Source organism: Centroberyx gerrardi, chromosome 23 (genome assembly GCF_048128805.1).
Source record: "Centroberyx gerrardi isolate f3 chromosome 23, fCenGer3.hap1.cur.20231027, whole genome shotgun sequence".
NCBI lineage: Eukaryota > Metazoa > Chordata > Actinopteri > Beryciformes > Berycidae > Centroberyx > Centroberyx gerrardi.
The window spans coordinates 12,442,256-12,464,924 of record NC_136019.1 but is presented as its reverse complement, the minus strand read 5'-3'; the positions used below and the strand labels follow the sequence as shown (position 1 = coordinate 12,464,924).

General features: G+C 42.5%; 1 protein-coding gene across 1 annotated transcript in view; it reads left to right on the top strand.

The window, feature by feature from the left end:
- Nucleotides 1–22,669, top strand: part of LOC139914573 (adhesion G protein-coupled receptor L3) — a 142,500-nt gene that overhangs the window by 62,166 nt on the left and 57,665 nt on the right. Inside the window, exons 6-9 of the mRNA XM_078291708.1 lie at nt 10,936–11,292; nt 16,519–16,622; nt 19,973–20,158; nt 22,398–22,436. Of these exons, the coding sequence (XP_078147834.1) occupies nt 10,936–11,292; nt 16,519–16,622; nt 19,973–20,158; nt 22,398–22,436 (686 nt within the window). The remainder of the gene's footprint in view (nt 1–10,935; nt 11,293–16,518; nt 16,623–19,972; nt 20,159–22,397; nt 22,437–22,669) is intronic.

Sequence of the window (22,669 nt, the reverse complement as noted above, 5' to 3'; positions counted from 1 at the left end):
ACAAAGTTGAACTTGCCCGAAATTAAAACTTTGTAGAACACGTCGCCGCATACAAATTTGTGTACGTTGTATTTTTTTGTCCATTTACACTCTACACCAGTGGGGGCACATGGAAGATTAAAGAGGCAACCATAACCTATGGAAACCGGAAATAGCGGTGACAAAAACAACAGTACAACAACTGCAACGGCTGCGGTGAAAGAGCGACAAAGGTGGCTTATTGTATGGGGATTTAGAGTCTGTTTGGTACGGATACCGTCTAACAAGCTCAGCAAGCCGCGCCTCCAAACGATTCATTTTGACCACGGGATGTTAGCGCAGAGATGTAAACAAAGGCAATGGACTGGGAAAGGAAATGGAGATGCTTTTCCACAAGGCAACACAACCGTGATTTGGATGTGTTTTAGACCAATTGCGGACGGTCAGCTAGCAGGGGCTGGTGTCCGAAGAATTTGACTAGTCGGGTCAGCAAGCGTCTGAAGCAAATGCACGTTTTGGTTTTTTTTCACAAACTTTTTCATTTCATTTGTATGAATCTGCCGAAATTTGTTTCAGCAGCAAGTACACTGCGGCCTTCAGTGTCATGATCATGGTGCCTGTTAACGCTGCCAGAAAAGCATCGCAGTCTGATCATTTCAGCACAGTTCCACCTGTGCTTCTTCTCCGCCCCCACCCCCTTCCTCCACCCCCATGGACATGCATGATCTGCCATACCAATGGGGCATGGGATATGGGCAATGGAGCAGGAGAGCCATGCCCAGACCCACAGCTGGGGCCCGGTGCCACATGCAATACCACACGGTCCAGGGCCTAGCACATGCTACAGGGCATTAGGCAGGGGGTTAAGGGAAAGGGTAATGATATCCAGAATGGCCCAAAACATAATGTTTGGACAATTAGCTATCTTCTAGCGCTGACATGAGGAGCCACTGCTGTTCTCGGAGCCTCCATTGAGCTTCAGTTGGTGTCTGATTTATGAATGATGTTGAATGTTTTTGATCTATTTCGGCAAATCTTCCTAAGGTGAATTCATTATTCCTTTGCCCTTTTTGTATATTGCAGCTGGGAGTTGCTTTCTTCCCTGACCAAAATAATGAGAATGCTGTTTACTGTATGATATTCATGAAAGGGAACCGAGGAAACTTGTTTTTCTGCATTTGGAATAGTCCCCGTAATGATCCTCAGGCTCGGGAAAAGTGTTGACTGTTAACCTGCGGTGTTGTTGCAGTCACTCCGACAGATAGAGAAATGTTTTAGCTAAACAGGCTGTTCTCAAGGACAGATGATTCATGCCAAAGAGTGCTTCCATGACAACTGCCATTGATAATTATATTCACTAAATTGGTTACAACATTTTTTCTTTTCTGCATAGACTGCTATTAGCAGGCAGAAATAAAAGCTCTCCTCTCATTGGTATTTTTTTTTTATGATCAAATTCAATGCAGAATGTGCAGAAGGGCAAGTGAGAAATGAATTGCTCTGTGGTCTTTAAAAAGTGATGAAAAAGCATAAAGAGAAACGAGAAATGAATGAGAGGAAAAACACTTTAAGTGTAGGAAAAAAGGGCTGTGCTTTTATGCCGTGTATTGTGAAGGTCCTTTCCTCCATGGCCAAAGAGCGCTACATGCAGCACATGGAATACTAGTACATGCCAATAGCAGACAGGGATGTGATGGAAATTGCTTTCCTATTATTATTTTTAACGTAATATAATAATAGGTCAAAATTCCTTACATTTTTGAAACATCTGTCATGTCAGTAAATCATACTTTTTCCACCCAAATACCAAATATTCCATACATTTACCACCAATATAGGGTTTGCAGAAATCCCACACAATAGACCACATAGTCCTCTCTATTCTTAATGAATATTTTGCCCCTTGTTCTCGAACAGGTGGGTAAAACTCCTGAGATCATGCCTACAGTAACAGTTGTTTCCTTAAGGTTGACCTGAAAAATCACTCATGCCCTCAGCTGTACTAGACTAGCCTCTGTGGTGTCTGCCACAGTGAGCATGAAGCAGCGGTCACAGTGACTCCACAGGCCTACGGAGCACAGCAGCCACTGCTGTCTGCAGCACTAATATGTTGTCTGAAGACAGGAATCCACGCTTCTTTAGCTGCCTATTCATGTTATCTGAGAAGCAGGCTTTTATGGCTAAACATTTTTTTTTATTCTATTCAGTATAAATTCCTAGGTACTTGACTGTAACATGATCTGTTTGCTATCTACCTGTATGATAAAGCACTTTCAGATTCTCACTGATTTTAATTGTTCAAGTAAACATATGTAAAAGCCTTTTGTATTGAGTACTCTGTTCATAATATAGAGCAATCAGTGTGGATTAGTGAGTTGATACGTCCCTGTGTGGTATTCCCCTCGCTCACCTTCCAGCTTCGTTAGCACACTGAGACAACCTCTGATTTCTGAATGGGCCACTTGGGGGGGAGGAACTTCTGTGATTCTTTTGTCAGCTCATGCTATCCGCATAGAATGGGAGCAGGATATGGCACAGTTGGTGTCATTGATACGCTCACTGTCTGCCGTTCCTGTTATCTTGCCACATGTTGCCATCTGGCCAGGGCAAGGCGCCAACTCTGCTGGGCTGGAGGGAGCCTGAGGCACAGCCGCCCCGACCTTCATGGCAAAACTGGCATGTTTCGGGCACTCTGGCCCATCTTGGCTCTTTTGGAAGTAACTGAGACACGCTAAATTGATTAAGAGTGGCTAAGCGGTAAATGCAGGCTGGCAGAGTCGGTTGGGATAATCCGAGAGTGGCTCAATGTGCTGTTGAAGAACCGTTGACAAACCGCTGTCCTTTGAACTCCATTGCTTCTGCGCTAGTTCTCCAGTATCTGTCTGGCTTTTGATTGGCATACTTTGACATGTTATTATTTGAACTCAACAGTGTCTCACCCTGCAGTTGCCGCATGTCATTAGAGAACCTTTTTTTCTGATTACAAAGCATGACCGAATGTCTTGCTTTGTAATTCTAACTCTATGCCACTGTAGCAGAAAAACAGTATTTTGCATGCTGCATGAAACCTTCGATTTAGGTGTTGGGGAATGTAGGCCACATGCTTATTTGTAGTCTACATACTTATTACATGCCTAGTGCATCCCTTGCACAGGGTTATTATTTCCAGGGCAAGTGCGATGACAAGACTGGGTCTCGGGGTTTAGGATTACAATTGTGAATTATTTTTCCAACACATGCACGCACACACACACACACACACACACTTATTGCAGAACCTTTAATGTTGAAACACAATGGGACTCTGTTAGTAATGCAGCTTTAGATTTTTTGCATGGAAACAGGGAGTGCTTTGTTGGTGCCTTGGAGCTTGTTTGTATGCTCAGAGGCATACTCCATCGTGTATCAGTAATTGGTGATATATTGCATTACTCCCCAGTTAGTGCCCGTTGTGTTTTGCTGCACTTCTTACGGCATCGTATAGCAAATCTTACAGTTACCACGGAGTGATCATTTTTTCTTGTTATGGAATTTGAATGAAACCTTTGTCAATTTGGGCAGGCAAGCTCATGTTTCAAGGGGTTCAGAATGTGGCATGTCCATTCGCTCGGTGCGATACCCCATTATACATCACATGATTTTGTCTGGCGTCCCTCCTCCTGACTGGCCATCCATCATGGGCCTTGGCGGCTCTACCTTGATCCAGAAATCATACACAGATCACCTGTGTAGTGAGAGGGGTGGCAGGCAATCTCTCAATTAAGGCCAACACTCTATCCATCTCTCCTGACACGCAGAGAGATGGGAAAAGAGAGAGTGAAAAACATGCATAGAGTGAAAATCAGATACTGTCTAATGTGGAATTTTTGGGTGGAGGGAAGGGGATGTTATACATAGGAATATTTGTCCCTGCATGTGTATAACGAGCAAATGCACTGCATGTTTTCCTCCTGCCTTCTGTCAGGTCGGTGTGTTGAACCAAAAAACTGTCACGTGAAATTTAACAGGCTGGGTGGCACCCCACCCCAAAGCCATTTATTTTGGCCAATCAGCCGAGTAAATCTGATTGGAGGCCTCTGAAGTGTCTTTTACTCTCTCCCTCTCTCTTTATCACCAGTGTCTGAGTTCTTGCGCAGAGCTTTGCATTATCCAGTTGGCCCGTTCTACTGTCGGTTGACAGTGTTTTGAAAATCCTTACCCGAGGCTTTTCCCCGTTGGCAAGACCCTGGAAGAGTCTGCCTTTCCTTTTTGTGACTCCGAAATCTCCCCCCTCTCTTCTTCCCTCCCTTCCCCTTCCCCTTCCCTTTCTGTTTGTTCGATGGCGGTTGGACTCGACAGAAACCTGGGAGACTTGGGCTTCGGCACTGAGAGTAAAAACTGTGATCCTAACACTCCTCATTCCAGATTTGACAGGATCTTGCTGAATATGATTTCTTTATAAAGTGTACTACTGCAGATATGTAGTTCAATAGATTGATCACGGATTTGCATAAATTGAATGTATGACTTTGAAAGAGAGTATTGTTTGTGCACACTTGTAAGCGTGCACATTAGGCAGAAAAAGGGCACTTGCTTATACGTGTTTTTGTGCCTTTGCGTGCGAAAGCCCCATTTGCATTTGTGCGTCTGTGGAGTGAATTCGCCGCCTCACTGTACTGCATGTGCATGCCACTACAGGCTTTGCTCACGTCTGCGTTGTCATTTAACTCAACACAGTAAGTGCCTCTCTGGGCCTGTGTCCACGTGAGCATATATATCAGCCCGGTGCATATGCTTCTCCCAGCGACGTGTGACCTCCATAGCTGCCCTCGCTACTCTCAGGGAGAGAGCCGGGGAATGAGGAATTAATTGCCAAACAATGCATAGCTCCCATCCATTACGGTTCTCATCATGTCAGATGATATCGAAGCATTACCGGATGTCTGGCTGCATAATTTACCGCACATACCCCCCCCCCCCCCCCCTTCCCCTCCCACACACACACACACACACACACATCCCACATCCCGTTGCTCTCTCTGACAGATTTGTGGGTCTGCCACAAAAGGCTCCATTAAATGACAGGAGTTTTATCATCATTTCATACCCCCCACCCCACCCCAACCCACCACTCACCACCTCCCCTCAGCACAGGGCATGTGTAGCATTTTGGGGGGATCGAATGGCAAAACCATGAGGGACTTGCGCAGGCTGTGTGGAGCTGAGTGAGTCATGCCGTAATAAAGCAGGCATTGATTTGGAGAATGGCTTAGAAGGGGCTGGGTTTACTTCTTCCTGGATATGGATGTAAATATTTCTCATCATAGATAAAACTTGTAGCTGTAGAGGAGCGCATTTGATTCAAAACATGGCGTACAATAATTCTACCCAAGAGGAAAGGTCTAGTAAAACTTAATGATAATTAATATTAATAAATTGCTATTTACGATATGGAAATTATAAATCATCCATCCTAATCTAAAACCTGCAAGCACCATAACCTCACGCTAATATTGGGACATTAGGTGTCTATAGTGTAATTGATCACCGCTGTTGATTGGTTGCACATAATTGAAGAATTGAATTTGAATGATTCAATACATCACTTCAATGTATATTTTGTAACCATGGTGAATTTGAGGTTTAGTGTCCCAAGTAAGCTTTACTGTGCTGGAAGCCTTCTGTCTTTTTTGATTGATTCCAGTGGAAGTGAAGAAGTCCCCAAGGGGCCAAAACTGGCCTTGGCTTTTGAAACAAAAATGGAAGTCCTTGGAGAGACGGTTCCTCTATTGCTCTCTACTGGCTAGCTGCAGAACAACTTGAAGCTCCGCCCACCTCAGTTTAAGACAGTGGGACCAAGGCCCATTTTCTATGTCGAAATATAAAGCCAATATATGTTTTTAACAAGAATTTATAGTCGCAATAGCTACATATTTTTTGTAATGTCTCCCTTTATATATATATATAGGTTTCTCTCAATATGTGTTCCTGTTTGTGTCCTCCGCATTTGACATAATATCTAAGGGCTGAAGTACGGTTCCAAAACAAAATAATGACAAGGACGGAGGATGGATAAAGATCTAGGAAGTTTACTTGCCAAGCGATGATGCATCGGTTGGTGACGTGACGGACGAGAGTGAATGGGAACCAAGATTCATTGTGACAACGACCCATCACATCCAAACAGCCTATAGTCTGTAGTACAGAGCTGGCTGGAACAACTGGGACAATTTATTTTTCTGTGTCTTGATTAACACAGCCCATCTCAAACTGTAAACATGCATTCTCTGTTCTCGTGTTCTTGAGAGGTTTGTTCTCCCAATTTGTGAAGAACAATCCCAGGACACAAGTATCAACTTGGAATTCTTGGATTTGATAATCCAAAAATACAACATGTCAATGCCGATAAATCCCATTTCCCAGGCTTCAAGTAGAAAGTAGAGTAGAAAGTGAGTGGGTAACGTCACAGTCGCTTTGTCCATTATTTTCTACAGTCTGTGGAAGTGCCCACAGAAGATGTAACCACGCATAAAGGTTCAAATGCTAAAATTAGGAGGTAATTGGGTTCAACACAAGACTGGTAGAGACACTTTCCATTCAGATGCTTTCTCATTTTTACCCCCGAAAGCCCTTTCCACCTCTTTTGATCTCGAGTCTGCAGAACTTTTCGAGAGCCGACGAGACCACTCTTGGTGCGGAAATGGCAAGTCATATAAACCGGATTCATTTCAAAATAGCATAGGTTCTTTCCTGGAGCGAAGTAGAGGGGGCTTATCTAATTGTGGAAGCCACGAGCCCTGGGATACAGAGAGAGAGAGGCTAATTAGTTAGAAATGAATGCTTTGAAATGAAGCACAAAGCTCTGTGTGTGGTGGAAACAGGCTCCGTGCGTTTTGTGAGGGGGATTTTATGCAATTGAAGCAGAGTGTAAATGATGAGTGGAGCTGGTGCTTCGATGAGAGAGGAATGTGGAGTGCAGAGTGAAGTTTGCTCTTGTCTCTCATGAAGGAAAAGGTCGGATGCTGATTTAGTAACCTTCTTTCCTATTTCTAGGCACATATTGTCCTTTGGCTTAGGAATCGTGAATATCTTAAGGCCTCAAAGCTGGCTATTAGCATTGCTAATTTTTAATCAATGTTTCAATGCCTTTGAGAATGACGTGATTCTTAAATATAGATGAATTACTTTGAGGATTGAGACCTTTATTGAATTATTCTCAAACCATGTCTTATATCATTATGCAACTATCTGAGCACATCTCAGGTGACAGTGGATATTGCCATTTTTCTCAGGACGCAGTAGTTCAGAATATATTTAAATTTATCTCAGATGGAACTTGTACTGTTCAGAGGTTAAACTCACTTTGTGAACATTGAAACAGGAAATACAAAGCCAACAAGAAAAAGGGAATAGTTCACCATTATCATTTGCAGTCATATTGCCGAAGCCCTTTTGTGGTCTTGTTTTTTTTCCCCCACCTTTGCCATAACAAAACTCACAGCCGAAATGTTCCTGTAAGGTCACACACGAGTCCCTCCGAGCATACCAAAGTCCCGCTCACCTCGTTGGTGCTCTTGAATTCAGGTGGGTGTTTTTCTGTCCTTTTGGATAGAATGAGGAAGCTGGCGAAGCAAAACAAAATGTCCTTGTGTCGTCTCCAAGGCAATAGTGTCTGCAGACTGTGGCTGCTGTCCGCTACTGATTTCATTTTTTTCTTTTTTCTTTTGTGGGTGTCTCTTGCAAAAAAAAATATATAAGTTTGCTCAAGGACACTTTCTTCTTTTCCACTCCTGCTCTTTGTCTCCTGTGTGCCTCTTTGCAAGGGTATATAGCATGCTGTGTGTAGACAAAGCATTCTAAAAAAGAATTTAATAGTAGACTCAACTGGATAATTTGTAAGTATAGTATTACATTCTAGACATGGTACCCAGTGAATTTGAATTGACTTCATGCTGTGATGGCAATTTCCCCCAGCCGCATTTCCCTGCACCTTCATATTACCCACAGCATTAAATAAGGTGGTATGATAACTTTTTTATTATTAGTGAATTAGTGGGCTAAATTTATCCCATGGTCTTTGAAGTTCAGAGCCAATGGTAGGCAGATATTTTACCTTTTCGCAGATTCATCGGCACTAAACTTATCCGGCTAAAGACTGATCTGTGTAACAGATAAGGTAACAGATTTGTCCTCAGATGTTTTGCTTTTAATGTACAAACTGCTTTTTGTTTTATTGTTTGCCATTTCCTTCACAGTCAGGTGAGTTTTCACAAGTCGTCATGAGTTTGAGTTGCATTAGCCTGCATTTTGGGTGGCTAAAGCAATATGAGCCCTTGGCAAGGACCTGTTATAGTCGAAATAGCTCCTATATCAGCGATCCTGACCAGTACAATAATTCCCTTATCCTAATTGGCCAGTCTGCACACCTTGCTAACCAATGGCTTATCTGGGCCTGTGCACTGTGCACCTTTACTGACCTCAATAGGAGAAGCACATTTCCATCATCAGATTTCCATGATGATCCTATTCTAATGGTCACTTCTACCTTATGCAGCTGAAGCCCCATTGGCTGATTTCAATTACGGCGAAATTGATGCCGCTTTCCCTCACCGAGTGTTTGTGTGAGATACTAGAGGTTATCATCACTTCTCCTTAAAAATTGATGCATAAATAAGTTCTTTCATGAATAAGTAAATAAAAAGACGGATGTCCTTGAGGATATTTCTCCCTCCCGTCTTAATTCCACGTGACCACGGCCGCCAAAGGATCCATTGTGTGGCGGTGGCGCAGATTGATGTTAATGTCTAACAGTGGTTATAGAATGTTAATGGTGATGTCTTGGCAGCTGGTGGAAATGTTAAATACCTATTTGAGCATTCATGTGGTTTTCATAGGCCTGTAGATGGGTGGTGGTGGTGCCAGTTTACGTTAGCTGATGAGGGTTTGTGTGCATGTGAGTGTGTGTGTGTGTGTGTGTGAGTGTGAGTGAGTGTGCACTTGTGCTAGCTTCTGCATTTGTTTGCATACAGCACATGTGCGCTTTGGAACAGTGTCCACTCCATGTGTTTTGTATTCACCACTACGTGTTTATTGCTATATATTTTTTTGATATGCTTCTTTGTCTTTGCGAAAGATAATTGGGAGTTATAAAAACTGCATTACCGGTTGGTTGAGAATAAAAAGGCTCTGGTGTGCCTTTAGTTCCTATTGTAATTCAATGAAATGCTTGGTAAGGTCCCACTTTATTGATGGAGTGCCTCCACAGGAGTATCCAAGATACCTGCGGATCTTAAAAACACAACAAACTCTTTTTGTTAGCGAGAGAAAACAAATACTTAATCAGCCTGGAGCTCTTGCTGTGGCAACAACCTATTTAATCAACTTTGTTTGTTGTTGAATGCTGTTGAATGCTGAATGCACTGGCTGCTGATAGTGGTATGGTTTGTGTCATTATGGCCTGCGGGGGTCTCTGTGATTCTATAACAGTGGCACTAATTTATTCTGTCTCATTTAGCCACTTTCAAATTTACTATACTGAGAAACTGTCCTATTATGAATTGGATCTCACAGAACTGGAATTCACCACTGATGTTGGTTATCTAGGCTCTGCTGATGTGTGACGTCCATTACACCTGCCACCCTAAAATCGACCCTCATTAAATTTTGTTTTGTTCTGCTTTCATACAAAGATTGGGACCATTTGTCATTTCTGTCATTTTGATTGTATCTCTGCATTAGCCGGAAACAACGCCTACTCAAAATTGCATTTTGGCGATGGCCTAGATTGTGCCTTTGTAAGAAGTGCGCTCTCATGGGAACCTATTTTAAGGGTCTCCAGCAAGCCCCTTCTTCCAATGCACATAAGAGTGTGACATATAGAAATGTCAATATAGCATACTGAAGAGCCTTGCCATCATGCAAAACAAACAATAGCAAATGCATCGATGAGAATAAGAGCATAATTCCTCAATGGAGGTATCCCCGTCTTAATGGAACACTTTTTCATTGATAAAGCCCTTCCACTTCCCACTGTTTGCTGATGTGTTATGAAGTATGACCTCTCTCTGTGTCCTCTGCCCCTCTGTGGCTTCGCCAAGTCTGCACATTCATAAAAAGCCTGTCGCTAAATTAATTTGGGGCCCCTATTTTCCAATCACGGGCACAGGGGAAGGGATTTAAAGGGGACAGAAAGGAGGGGTAGATAGGGTGATTGATGAGGGGGTGTCACGGAGGTGTGTGTGTTAGTGATGTGCATTTGAGTGGGAAGGGAAGGATTATTGAGTGAGCGTGTGGGTACGTGTTGGTGTGTGTGTGTGTGTGTCGGCCTGCCTGCGCGTGTGGGTGTGATGATAGCCCTCGTCCCTAACAGCTCAGGTAAACAGCGCCAGTAGCAAGAGCCTCCTGGAGTGTAACCACAGGGAGTACCCACATCCAGGAAATAGCTATCCCAGTTTATCCCAGCTGACCCAGAAATAGCATACAGCTACATGCTCAGATATTGACTTGCACAGAGGTGCCCTCGTCAACAGCTACATTTAGACTGCACAGCTGGATGTGTGTGTGTGTGTGTGTGTATTGTATGTATTAGCTTAGCCAGCGGGGGTCCCAAGCTAGACACCATGCATGCCCATCCAAGTCACACCTGCCAGCCTCAATTGATCCGCTTTGAACTGTCTTCTCTTAAACTGACACGGGGGATGGAGGGAAAAAGAGAACCCCCCTGTGTATTCTCTTTCTTTTCCTCAGCTGCACCAAAATAAATTTCCCTCTCAAACACAAATGAACTGTGACTGAATAAAAAGAGACATTTACTTTGAATCTTCTTTTTTTCTACAACTCTCTATTCTCCTTCCATTCTTGTTGCCATAGTTATTCCTTGCTTAACTTAAAAAAAAGCAAAAAAAAAGCTGAGCTTTATATTTTCACAATCCATTCGTTCACTCTGTTTTCTCTTTCCCCTCTTTTCTTCTTCACCAGAGTCTTCCTCCTCCGTAATGGTATTCATGGACACGACGACGACGACAAGAATCACCACTCGACCTACCACTGTTACCATGACGACCACGACAGCCAGCACTACCACTACCACGACCAGGGCGGTCGCCGCAACGACTGCAATTGCCCAGCGGCCGCGGGCCACCTCAACGACGGCGGCCCCGGCCCACACGCTGGTGGAGGGTTTGGTCCCGGAGGACAACAGCAGGTCGCCACCCTCCTCCAAGCTCCCCAACATCAGGGTGGAGTACTGCAACCCCCTAGTGATGTCGGACATCTCCTGGCCCAAGACCAAGCAGGGCCTGATGGCCAAGATGCCCTGTCCACCTGGGACCATAGGTAATGAAGGTTTCTATTCTCCTAGTGTTAAGCATTGAACTTGTCAATTTTTCTCGCAAGGTAGCTAAAATTCCACAAAATTAGATGCAGCATTTACAATGTAATGTGATTTTTCCGATGTTCAGAACATATTGAGCTATTATTTTGCCAAAGTCACCCAATGGTTGATTGACTTGCACGTTTATCTGGTCTCATGAGCGTCAATAGGTTATGGCAAGGTATGGCATTTGCCAGGACCAAACCCTCCATGTGTCATACCTTAGCCTAAGTGAGTCCACATTTTCTTCTACGGTCTTTGTTGTAGTTTTTATCATTATAATGGAGAGCAAAGATCAAGCAAAGATTATCAGAAATCCATATTTAAAAAACATCATGGGAGCATTCAAGACCAATATTCCCTCCAAGCTGGTTGGTTTAGTGACCTATGTGTGATAATATATCACATTGACCAAATATCTTGTCAGTCATCAGTCATTGCTCCGCTTTTCCCGAGAAATTTAGTTGATATAAGCCGGTTTTATAGTTTTGGAGGCGAATAATATTAGATCCAGAGATTTTGCCATAGCTTACGGTTTAGCCTCTGTCTGGTCTGGCAGGATTGTCAGTTAAATATAATCTTTCAACCCACAAGTACACACTGCACCTTGCAAATGTGGCATCTATATATATATTGCTGACATAGAATTTTAGTTTGCCAACCCATTGCCATTATTCAGAGCTGGCTATGCTTGCTTCCCTGAACAATTAACAGAGAAACAGGAACCAGGAAATGCTGGAAATGGTAGTCTGTGGGCACACGGGGGAGAAAAAATGCTACTTCAGATTTAGCACATGGAACGGAGTCAGACGAGGAAGAGCTTTGCTCCGTAAATCTGCTCTCTTCCACAGTCAGATTTCCAAATGGATTCATGCCGTTAACATGATTAATCCTCCAAAACCTCTCACACTCCTCCATTTAGAACCCGAAACTTTGCTTTTGAAATGTCGGCCTGGATGTTCATTTTTTTTCTTTGCTTCAATCTGTGAGGCTGTCAATATTCTTGTTAGGAGACACGGTCTATTGTGAGGCTCTTCACGCCTGGATGTTCGTTGCTGGTGTGCGTTTTGTTTGTGTTTACACTCCCCCTGCAGCCACTCATTCTCTCCCATCCTCCTCTCCTCCCTCACTCTTTATTCCTGACTCACTGGTGCAAGGCTAAAGATAGCTTAGCGTTGCATCTATATGGAAGCTGGAAACTAAATACACCACATACACACACACACACACACACCATATCTCCCTCATTTGCTCTCTCACAGGAAACAATTATTGTAATTAATTAGTGGCTAAACACATTTGCGTTGGGTACTTTTAAAAGGCCTAGTGCACTTTATATTTATAAGGGACCAGCTCATTCGATTCTATAATTTCCCCCTCTGTCTGCCATGCTCTCTCTCTGCATATATACTGTCTAAGAAAAAGAGTATAAGTTTGTGTCACGATAAAATAGAAGAAAAGTGCTTTCAAGGCTATTTCATAAAGTAAGAATATACATGCTGATCTGGGGAGGGGTTTAACTCTTCAGCTATTTTAGCTTTGTGAATATGGGCTCTGATGAAATGAGGTTGGAGATAATATGCTTAAAATTAGGAGAGTGAGGAGAAATGAAAGCAATATTAGTTTTAACATGGGCGTTATTCGGCACTTGACCGCCATGAAAACCAGAATATAATCTACTCCCCAAGATCGGATGCAGCTGGGACGAGTTTGTAGCGTTCAGATTTTTACTTCCCATTAATTTGGATGAGGCCACGAAAATAGCCTGAAAACTTACATTTAACACGTTTGTGAACGGATTCAACCACAGATCCCATCGTCGTTTTGCATTTATATTCTTGGTTTACACTAAAATTAGTATTTAAAAATAAAAGTAGATCCGGTCTCCCAAACAGGAAGTATCTCTCCTAAATGGTATCCCTCCGCTATGTTCCCTTCTATCAATAAAAATGCTGTTCGGCAAAATTCTGTTCTAAAACGTTGGACCCACAGTCAGTTGAAAACGTGTTAAAAGTTTTCAGGCTATTTTCGTGGCCTCATTCAAATTAATGGGAAGTAAAAATCAGAATGCTACAAAGTCATTTGAGCCGCATCTGATCTTGGTGAGTAGTTTATATTCTGGTTTTTATGGCGGTCAAGTGCCAACATTGTGGACTTCTGCTGTCAGCTAGTATTTTTGCATAAAGATGGTAACTCAGTGATACATACAGTAGCCTATTACAAAGCCAAAAGTATAGGTAACGCAAACCAGAGATATTAAAACTATAAAAATGTGCTTCTCTATCATGAACTTTTTATACAGCGAGTCACCCTAGATTGTGGGAATGACATCATATTCCCAAATCTGGCTTGAAGCCTAAAAAATCCGCTCCGAGTTCATTTCATCAATCAGCGCACACACACACACACACACACACATACACACACTTCATTAATGGGCGACACCGGCACCCGTCGAGACCTCACTAACAGCCGTCATATGGCAAGATAAGAGGGACACATACACCACCTCCTCTCAGCACACTCTTCAAAGCCACTGCTCTTCAGACGACTCTGCCAAGCAGAACACGACTATATGAGTTTCCTCTTTGAAAGTTCCTCGAGCTCCCCTTCCATCTAGCTCACTTCACTCCCTGTCATTCTGCCTCTCTCTCTCTCTCTCTCTCTCTCCCTCTCTCTCTCTCTCTCTCTCTCTCTCTCTGCCTCCTATCTTTATCCCCTCTCCCTTTCTTGCTCCTTCTCCCACTTCTCAGTCGAGGAAAAATGCAGAGTCCCCCTATCTTATAAACCCATCAAACATAAGGCTGTCCAAGGTGTACTGGGGAAGGAAATTATATGTCAGTCAAACTTTATATCAGTTAATGTTGGTCGTCTCACCCTCCAACCCCCTCCCTCTAACCTACAAGCAAGGGCAGTCTAATGTCAGCATGTTGCCTCGCTGACGTCAGCACGGTAAATATACAACTGAATCATTTGGGGTATATGGAGGAAAAAGTCCCGGGTCCTCTTGGTTTTATGTACGTGAATGGATTCCTTCCAAAACACCATATATCCATTAAAAAAAGAGTTTATATTTATTACTCTGTATTTAAATTGCCTCATCACAAGCGTTAATGCAAAATTCCCAAGATACCTACAGTACAGCAGATGATAGATTTAAGACATTTTTGAACGACTCTCTCCTCCTGGCGCATTTTTTACAAAATGATTAAAGGATAATTCCAGTTATTTTCAACCTGGACCTTATTGTCCTAGTTTTTGCCATCATGACGACTGATTGTGTTCAAATTGTATAGTCACTTACTTCATTGTGGAGCGCTGCTGTCCAATACACACCCACAGGGCCAATGCAAACAGTCAAACCCAAAAGCGATTAAAACACATCTTGTCAACACAATAACACTCTGCAATGGGACCTGCCTACATCTGATTTTCTTAATTTTCCAATTACCCATGGTCTGAAATTTCAGTATATAACGGCTTTAGATATGTTATTTTAACTAGCGTGAGTTAGTTCAAGTTCAAGACCGTTCAAGTATTCTGATGCCATGTTGGGAAAAAACGTTCACATCAACCTCCTAGTGGTAAATACAAGTAGGATATGTGGGATTTTTTTGCAGCTCTGATATCTCCCACCTGGCGTCACGAATTGCAGAGGCGTGTCAACACATGCAGTAAACATAGCAAGGAATCGACCAATGTCGGCACTCCAAATTATGAGTTACATTCACAATCATACAATCAACTGTACTTACGAGAAGTAGCCTAAGTAATATATGCAGCAGTTTTTTTTTACAGTTGATTTTAAATTCATAAATACAAATGATTTTGGATGTTGCCGTTCCAAAACACGTAAAGAACGCTTTCAAGCTGAAGCAACGAAATCCCGTTCTTCTGCTTCTTCTGATATGATGTGAACACAGCAGAAAACCCGCAGCCAGCAAACTAAACAAGGAAGTGTGTGAGCGCTCCCTGCAGCTGAGGGGCATGTGAAGCTCTACAGTGAAGCAAGCGAACTGTCATGATGGCGAAAACTAGGTTGAAAATAACCAGAATTATCCTTTAAGGTGTCAGGTTGGTGTAGGTTGCAGCTGTGTAGCTTGCTGGCTGCTGGTTGACCACAATTTGCCACAGTCTTTAATTTTACTCGCCTGCCAGAGGGGTTTATCTGTACAGAAACCATGAGGAGACATAGGGGGGAAAAGGAAAATACATTTACAGTGTTATTACATCATTGGTTGATGTTATCACATTATTTAGCCAAAAAATGGTTACCAAGTTAGCAGTGTTGTAACCAGTGTAATAAGTTTAGTTATTAGCAAAATGCTATTACAATATTGTTTCAAGATTTCATTACATTATTGGTTTTGTGTTATCTCTTAAGCTTTATTACATTTACATTATACATATACTGTATATGCATATATTTTTTATTTTCTACATGGTGAAATCCAGGGTGCTGACTTTCTTTACAACATTGGAAGAACATGCTTCCACACACACACACACACACACACACACACACACACACCGACCTACATCATCGTCAGCAGTGAGTTCAGGCATCCTGGAAGATTTTAACTAAAAGCCACATGGTCCGTTTGGGTCCGACAGCACAGTCTCAGACATGGGGAAGTATAAGGGAAGAAGTATAGGGAATAGACTGTAAAGGACATTTATTGTACACACACACACACACACACACACACACACACACACACACACACACACACCGACCTACATCATCGTCAGCTGAGATGGTTTCACCGAAGCACCAATAATTGACCTTTTGTAATGAATTCTGCTATGGCGCACTTAATTGGCACCCAGTTTAGTGTATTTTTTATTTTATTTTTTTCCTAGAAGTCTCACACATGCAGACACTGTCTGACTTTTAATGATTAAACACAGACACTGTCTGGGTTACCTCGGTTGGCTTCAAGTGACTCAAAAAGGCAACTTCATTTCAATAACTTGAAGATAAAACTATCCAATTACATTTTGCTGTATCCATTTAATCACTTGACAATTATTTTTTGGGACAAGCATTGCTTGCAGGCTCCACACACACACACACACACACACACACACACCCACCCTTGCTTGCTTACTGGCACGGTAATGTCACATGTGCCAGTGAATTCCAGAGTATTGTTGTAACTAACCCACTGTGTTTCTTTCGTCTCCAGGAGTGGCCTTGTACACGTGTTTGGGTCCAGAGAGCTACTGGGACCCCCAGGGACCCGACCTCAGCAACTGTACCTCCCCCTGGGTCAACCTCATCAGCCAGAAGGTACCAAGCTCTACCATCCAATACACTGAGCTGAAAATGTACTGATTTAAAGTGACAGCACACCCAGTTTGGTTTGGGAGGTGTTCTTTTTTTCCTTTTTCTGATCAGAAATGATCACACATTTCTGTTTAGAATATAGTCACTGAAAGCAGCATAAAATGATAGCCTGAAGGACTTGGCATCAACTTAAAATATTATTGTAATGAGTAAATTTTTTTTTCGTCCAAATGGTGGCCCCTTTTTTGCCTGCTCAAATGAACATTTGCCATGGTTTGCAGTGAAAGTCAATACATCTGTTCAAACCAAGGGTACGTGCTGCTTGTCCTCAACGGACTGCAGTTTTTGTGGGTTTCCTTCTTTGTTCTTTGTCTCCCTTTAATTGGTCAATTAATGTCATTGATTAGCCGAAGGCTTAACTCAATAGAAGGCGTGTGTGGGTGCATGTGTGTGTATGTGTGTTGAGGGTGGGTGGTGGGGGTTGAAAACCAATACCACAGCACCACAGTCTCCTGGACTGCTGTGGGGCAAAGCTAAATCAGACCATTTTCTGTACTAGGGAGTAGTTTTCAAGCCCAAAGGATTTGTATCTCATCCTCTGGCTGCAAGTTACTATGCAAAGCCCCATACAAAGCATTCTGTGTTTAAATCTATAATGGAGCTGAATTGAAAGAGGAGATGGTTATTGGAAGTGAGGAGTAGGGTTCCTGTTTATGAATTGCAGGCAATGTTGGAAACGTTCTCCCTGAAACTCACAGGACCCCGAGGCGTGCATGTTATAACACTTATGATCTACTCAACGGCACAAAGCTCAGCCCATTAAACAAACGGCAGTCTGCAGATACGGATGCAGAATGGCTGTTGGGGAACAAACTAGAGAGAGAGAGAGAAATGATCAAGTGCATTTCTGTGCAGCACAATGCCATTTGAGCGGTGCAATAAAGACCCACTGCAGGTTGATGTTTTGAGGTATTAACTACAGCAAAGTCATTTTGCTGAACTGAATATAGAGTCAGTTCTGCTTTTGCCATGTTGTTGCATGAATTCAACATTCACTGTGTGACTATAATGTAGAATATTGCCCTTTAAAATCTACACAGAAACCGTTATTCATACCAGTCCACACATTTTTTCTCAACCTACTGGGGGTGACGACCGGATAATGCATTAATTTTTAACAAAAGTGTTATAAATCTTTTTTTAAGCAAATCACACATCAGCACTGTGCCTTGTCGCTGTGGAGACAAGGGGATTTTAATGAAGATCAACCTGTCAGAGTTCTGGGATGCCCATCTGGCACTTTTTTTTTTAAAATTTTATATTTTGAGCCACTGTCCTGCATGTGGCATTGCTCATTATCAGATGGTGCGGTAGACAAAGTGAGAAAGGAAGAAGAAGAGAGGGAGAGGGAAGAAAAGAGAGAGGGAGAGAGAGAAAAATGGCATGAGAGAAGCAGAGACACAGAGAGAAAGCTATTTACCTTGCATCCACAGCTCCCCTCATTAAGAGACAAGGCCAGGGAGGGAAAAGAAGAAAAGGCACGTTCTCTTGCATACACCTCTTTGAAGACCAATTTAAGTGGCGTAATTGGTTTGACTAATAAACTCACAGGCAATGATTGCAGGTGATGCAAGAGTAAATCAAGATGGGGCTTTTTCCGTTGGTGTCACTGCGGTCTTTCCCACTAATCTATTAATCAAGTGTGAGGTCATGGAGGCTCATCTCATTGCCCCAGTCCCTAAGTTATAGTCTGAGGGTAACTGCCCTATGATATACAGTATCAGACCAAAGGGGCATTGTGCATTAACTTTAGCTGACTACACATTTAAGTTATTTTTATTGCTGAGATTAGTGATGAATGAGAAAAAAGCTCATATCATTTTCATATTATATTTTGATATAAGGGATAGTGGTAAGCAGGGATATTTGTGCATCATAACTTTGGTGCAGTCTGAGTTCTGTTGGTCTTTGATCCAATTATTCACAAATAATTTGCATTTCTATATTCATCAAAGTCCTCCTCTGCCCAGTAAGCATTTTAGCTAGTGTACACATTGCTTGAAAAAAATGGCACTGCACTGAAAAGAACTGGGTACAATCCTCAATTACTAGATAAGGCCCATTTATTTCAATGGTTGGCTAATAGTGACTCAAAAATTAAAAGCGTCTTGAAGACGAAATTAAACACCAACAACAAATGGTTGACATAGAGTGCCTCTCCAACATCATTAGCCCCCTGCTAGGTGGAGATGTACATTGTAATTTGAAAAGCCAGGAGACAGAATTGAACAAATGACAAAGAAGAGGTTGGCGGGCAAATGAAGAGTCTCATTAGCCAATAAACAGATTCATCCATGGCTGGAAAAGATATATAATTAAATTTCTTCCCCCCGTGTGAGAAATGGCAAAACACACGCCATGACTATTGTAAGTGGCACAGCATGGTACATGGTGTTGTGTTTGAAATCAGGGGGAATTTTTGTTGAGGAGTGTTGTTACACATACAAGTAAACTGCTTCTGGAGAGTTTGGGAAATAGTCATATGAAAGAAGTAGAAATGAGACAAAGAGTCCGTAAATAGAAGAGTGTGGGTGTGTCAGTCTGCATGACAGAATGAAAAGGAGAGTATGGAAAGAGGAGGGAAAGGTAAAAGAAAACGTATTGAAGGTTGGCAAAACAAAACAAAACAAAACATATTTCAGGCCTCAAGACAACAAAGGGGGAATCATTGGTGATTTTCACAAATCCTCACCAGAGCCCGAGACACAGAAATCACATAAGCTTCCAAACGTAAGACGAAATGAATATCAAACAGGCTCTGTCCTCTGTGTATGACATATACACCCCTTCCCCTAAGCTGCTGTGCTACCCATTAGTTTCATAATGGTGAAAGGCTATCTGGGGAAATTCTCTCAATAGTTGATTTCATAATTGCTTCCGGATACAGTATTGGCCCTGGTGTGCTCTCAGTTGAGCACCGTCTCACCACGGTAATTGCTTGCAATACAGTGCAGCAATCAGAGAACATGTATAGGCTAAGCAGCATTCATTTTAACGCACCTCACATTTGTATATTGCAATTTTTCATGCTTGCAAAATGTGTAGCTTGTGAATAATGAGTTCACGCCAAAAACAAGACAATAGGGTTGGATTATTGTTCAGCTGTAGCAGAATATTTATAAGCCGATATTTCAGGTTGATATGGGTTTGGACTCCATTTGGAGATTAAGGACCAGGACATTCAGATGGCTTAATCACAATTTCACTGAGCTCCTTTGTTTTGTTTTGTTTTGTTTTGTTTTGTTTTTTAAGTGAATTTCCAACGATCTTGTGTTTTTTGTCATCTTTTTCAGCTGAAAGCCGGAGAGACAGCGGCAGTCATTGCCAGGGAGTTGGCGGAGCATACTAAGAGCAATCTTCAGGCGGGAGACATCACCTACACAGTCAAGGCCATGGTTCAGCTGGTGGAGCTGCTGGATGTGCAGCTGAGGAACCTCACCCCAGGTGGCAAAGACAGCGCCGCCCGGAGCCTCAACAAGGTAGTTAGAGAAGCAGTGGTTCTGTTATAAATATCACAAGTGCCCCCTTATTCTCATCTCCTTCTCCCTTAACAAGTGATCTGACTCAAGCTGACAGGCAGGATAAACATGACCTGCAGGGTTGCCAACCTATTGCTTCGCTTATCCACATTGTTCAGATCAGCGTTTGTGAGGGTGCCGACATAAAATTCTATAGAGAATAGAGACAACATAGAATTCATTATATGCCATAGAGAGCGTCGCTTTTAGCACCCGAGTTAGCATGTTCATTCTAACTATAAAACTTTTCTTAATTTCCAAACTGGAGGCCTGCCAAACGACTTCAATCCAGTCAAACCTGAACAGTAGGTATTCTTTTAATGATCCGCTATTCGGCCCAGCACTGTCAGATAAAATGATGTCCACCATTTTCCTGTGGTCTGGTGCATACTAAAAACAGCCCTTCAGTTGCAGCGGATTGCTCAAGACACATCTCTTCGTCTACTATCAGGAATTACACTATCACTTTTACTTTGATGTGGTTTAAAAAAATGTTATCCATATGTCAGGCTCGTCAAAAAACCCTACATTTGCACCACTTGATTCTTACTAATGGGACAAGGAAATAGATTTCAGTGGGCTGGATCTAAGCTGTGGGAGTGCAGAGTTTTTCATTTTTTGCTGAACCCCGAGCTAATGCAATTATTCCCCAATTCACAGCCGGGCACACTAAGGGGCACTCAGGCAAGGCGAGCTAAAATAATACTTTCTGTCTGCGGAGCAGCCGACAGAAAAGCAAACATCAGTGAAATTCAAAATGTCAGCCGTTAATTTGTTGGAGCGGCTTCACTTGTAGTGGAACATGAACACCTGTTCCCAGATAGCTTTTTCGTCCGATTTTTATTTCATTGCCGCAGCAGACCCAGATGTCCCCATTGAGATTTTAGTGCTAGTTTTCTCCATTGGAGAGGGAGGCAGTAAAGATGGCCAAAAGAGCTCAGAAGAGAGCGTGATGCGCAAATTCGCATTGAGGAGCAACTAGAGTTTATAATACCTCTTGAAAAAAGATTTGCAATAAAACACACAACATTCAAGTGAGAGAGAACTGCTGTAGTCTTCACTTTCTCCTGTAATGATGATACTCAAGGAGGAAATCTGGCAAAGAAAAAAAGGTGACTGGATTGAGAGAAATGACAAGGCCTCTAAACTCAGGATGACTCACTCAGGAACTCGCCTCTAATTTGTCATACTCTGTGCCCTGATATATACTCTAGACTTGCTTCATAGCTCATGGAGGACCTATGGAAAAAAATGTCTCTAGCTTTCTCTCGGGTTTGACTGGCTTTGCCACTCATCTGCCTCCCCAAGGAAACGCTGGAGCCCACAGAACTCTTCTTCTCTGCTCTGGCAGTGGATGTTTACCTCCCGAGTTCAATCATTTTGACACAATCTGCAAAGAGCTAAGCGAATTAAAGATTTCTTTGATAGCGAAGCACAATGCTCTCCGCCAGCAGACAAAGAGAGGATTGAGTTGGCAAACGGCAAGATCCTTGCCGTTTTCATGATCAAAGGGTAGCTGGCTAACGGTACTAACGGGACCACTTCCAGGAGAGTGGGCTGTGATGTAGAGCAAGAGGCTCTTTTATGGGGAAACGGTACTCTTTGCAGCTAATCTGCATGGGCATTAGCATGGTACCACAACCTAGCTGTTAAGCCACACAGTAGCTTTGTTGGCTAGACTGTTTATTCCTGAATTGATGACGTAACTTTTACAGAACTCAAAGATCATTCATTCCCCATAATAGCACTTCCTCGAGCTCACTGGATTGACCTGCTAATGTCAGCTGGTCTCAGGTATGCTAAACTGTTTTTAGCATTAACTCTCCCTCCGTGGTGACAGAGGTTTCTGGGTTAAATAGTTCTGCTTAGTTCCCACCTTACTCAAAGGAAAAAAACTGTAACCTTGAAACTGCACTTAAAAGAGTAACAATGTCTCACAGGCCTATTCCCACTTGGCTTGTGTGTCTCATTTCGGTGCTAATTAACACAAGAGTCTCTATGCTATTTTTTCCAAGAAAGGGCATAATTAATGTATATGCTGCTTTTCACACAGTTTATGTAAAATGAGCATTTAATTTGTAAGAGTCTGAGGTGATTTTTTTTTCCTCTCTCTCTCCTCTAAAGTCTGTATTTCAAGCCACTGGAATTGTTTGAGTCGTTGACCTTTTGCTAACTCTTACATTTTTCTTTGGGTTTGCAGCTGCAGAAAAGAGAGCGCTCCTGCCGGTTTTATGTTCAGGTATTTGGACCAAATTTCCCTCATGCCTCCTCCCCATTGTTTCATCGTAGCAACTTGGTTGTCATTTTCATTTTTACCATAATAGTTGAAGTTTGATCCTTTGAGGGGAAAAAAAGCAACAAAACATAAGAGAACACTATCAAAGTCAGTTCATCTGTATCCCACATATTATATATCTGGTACGGCAAGTGTTATATCAAAGGGTCAAATTTCATTGGTATCATGTCATTCAT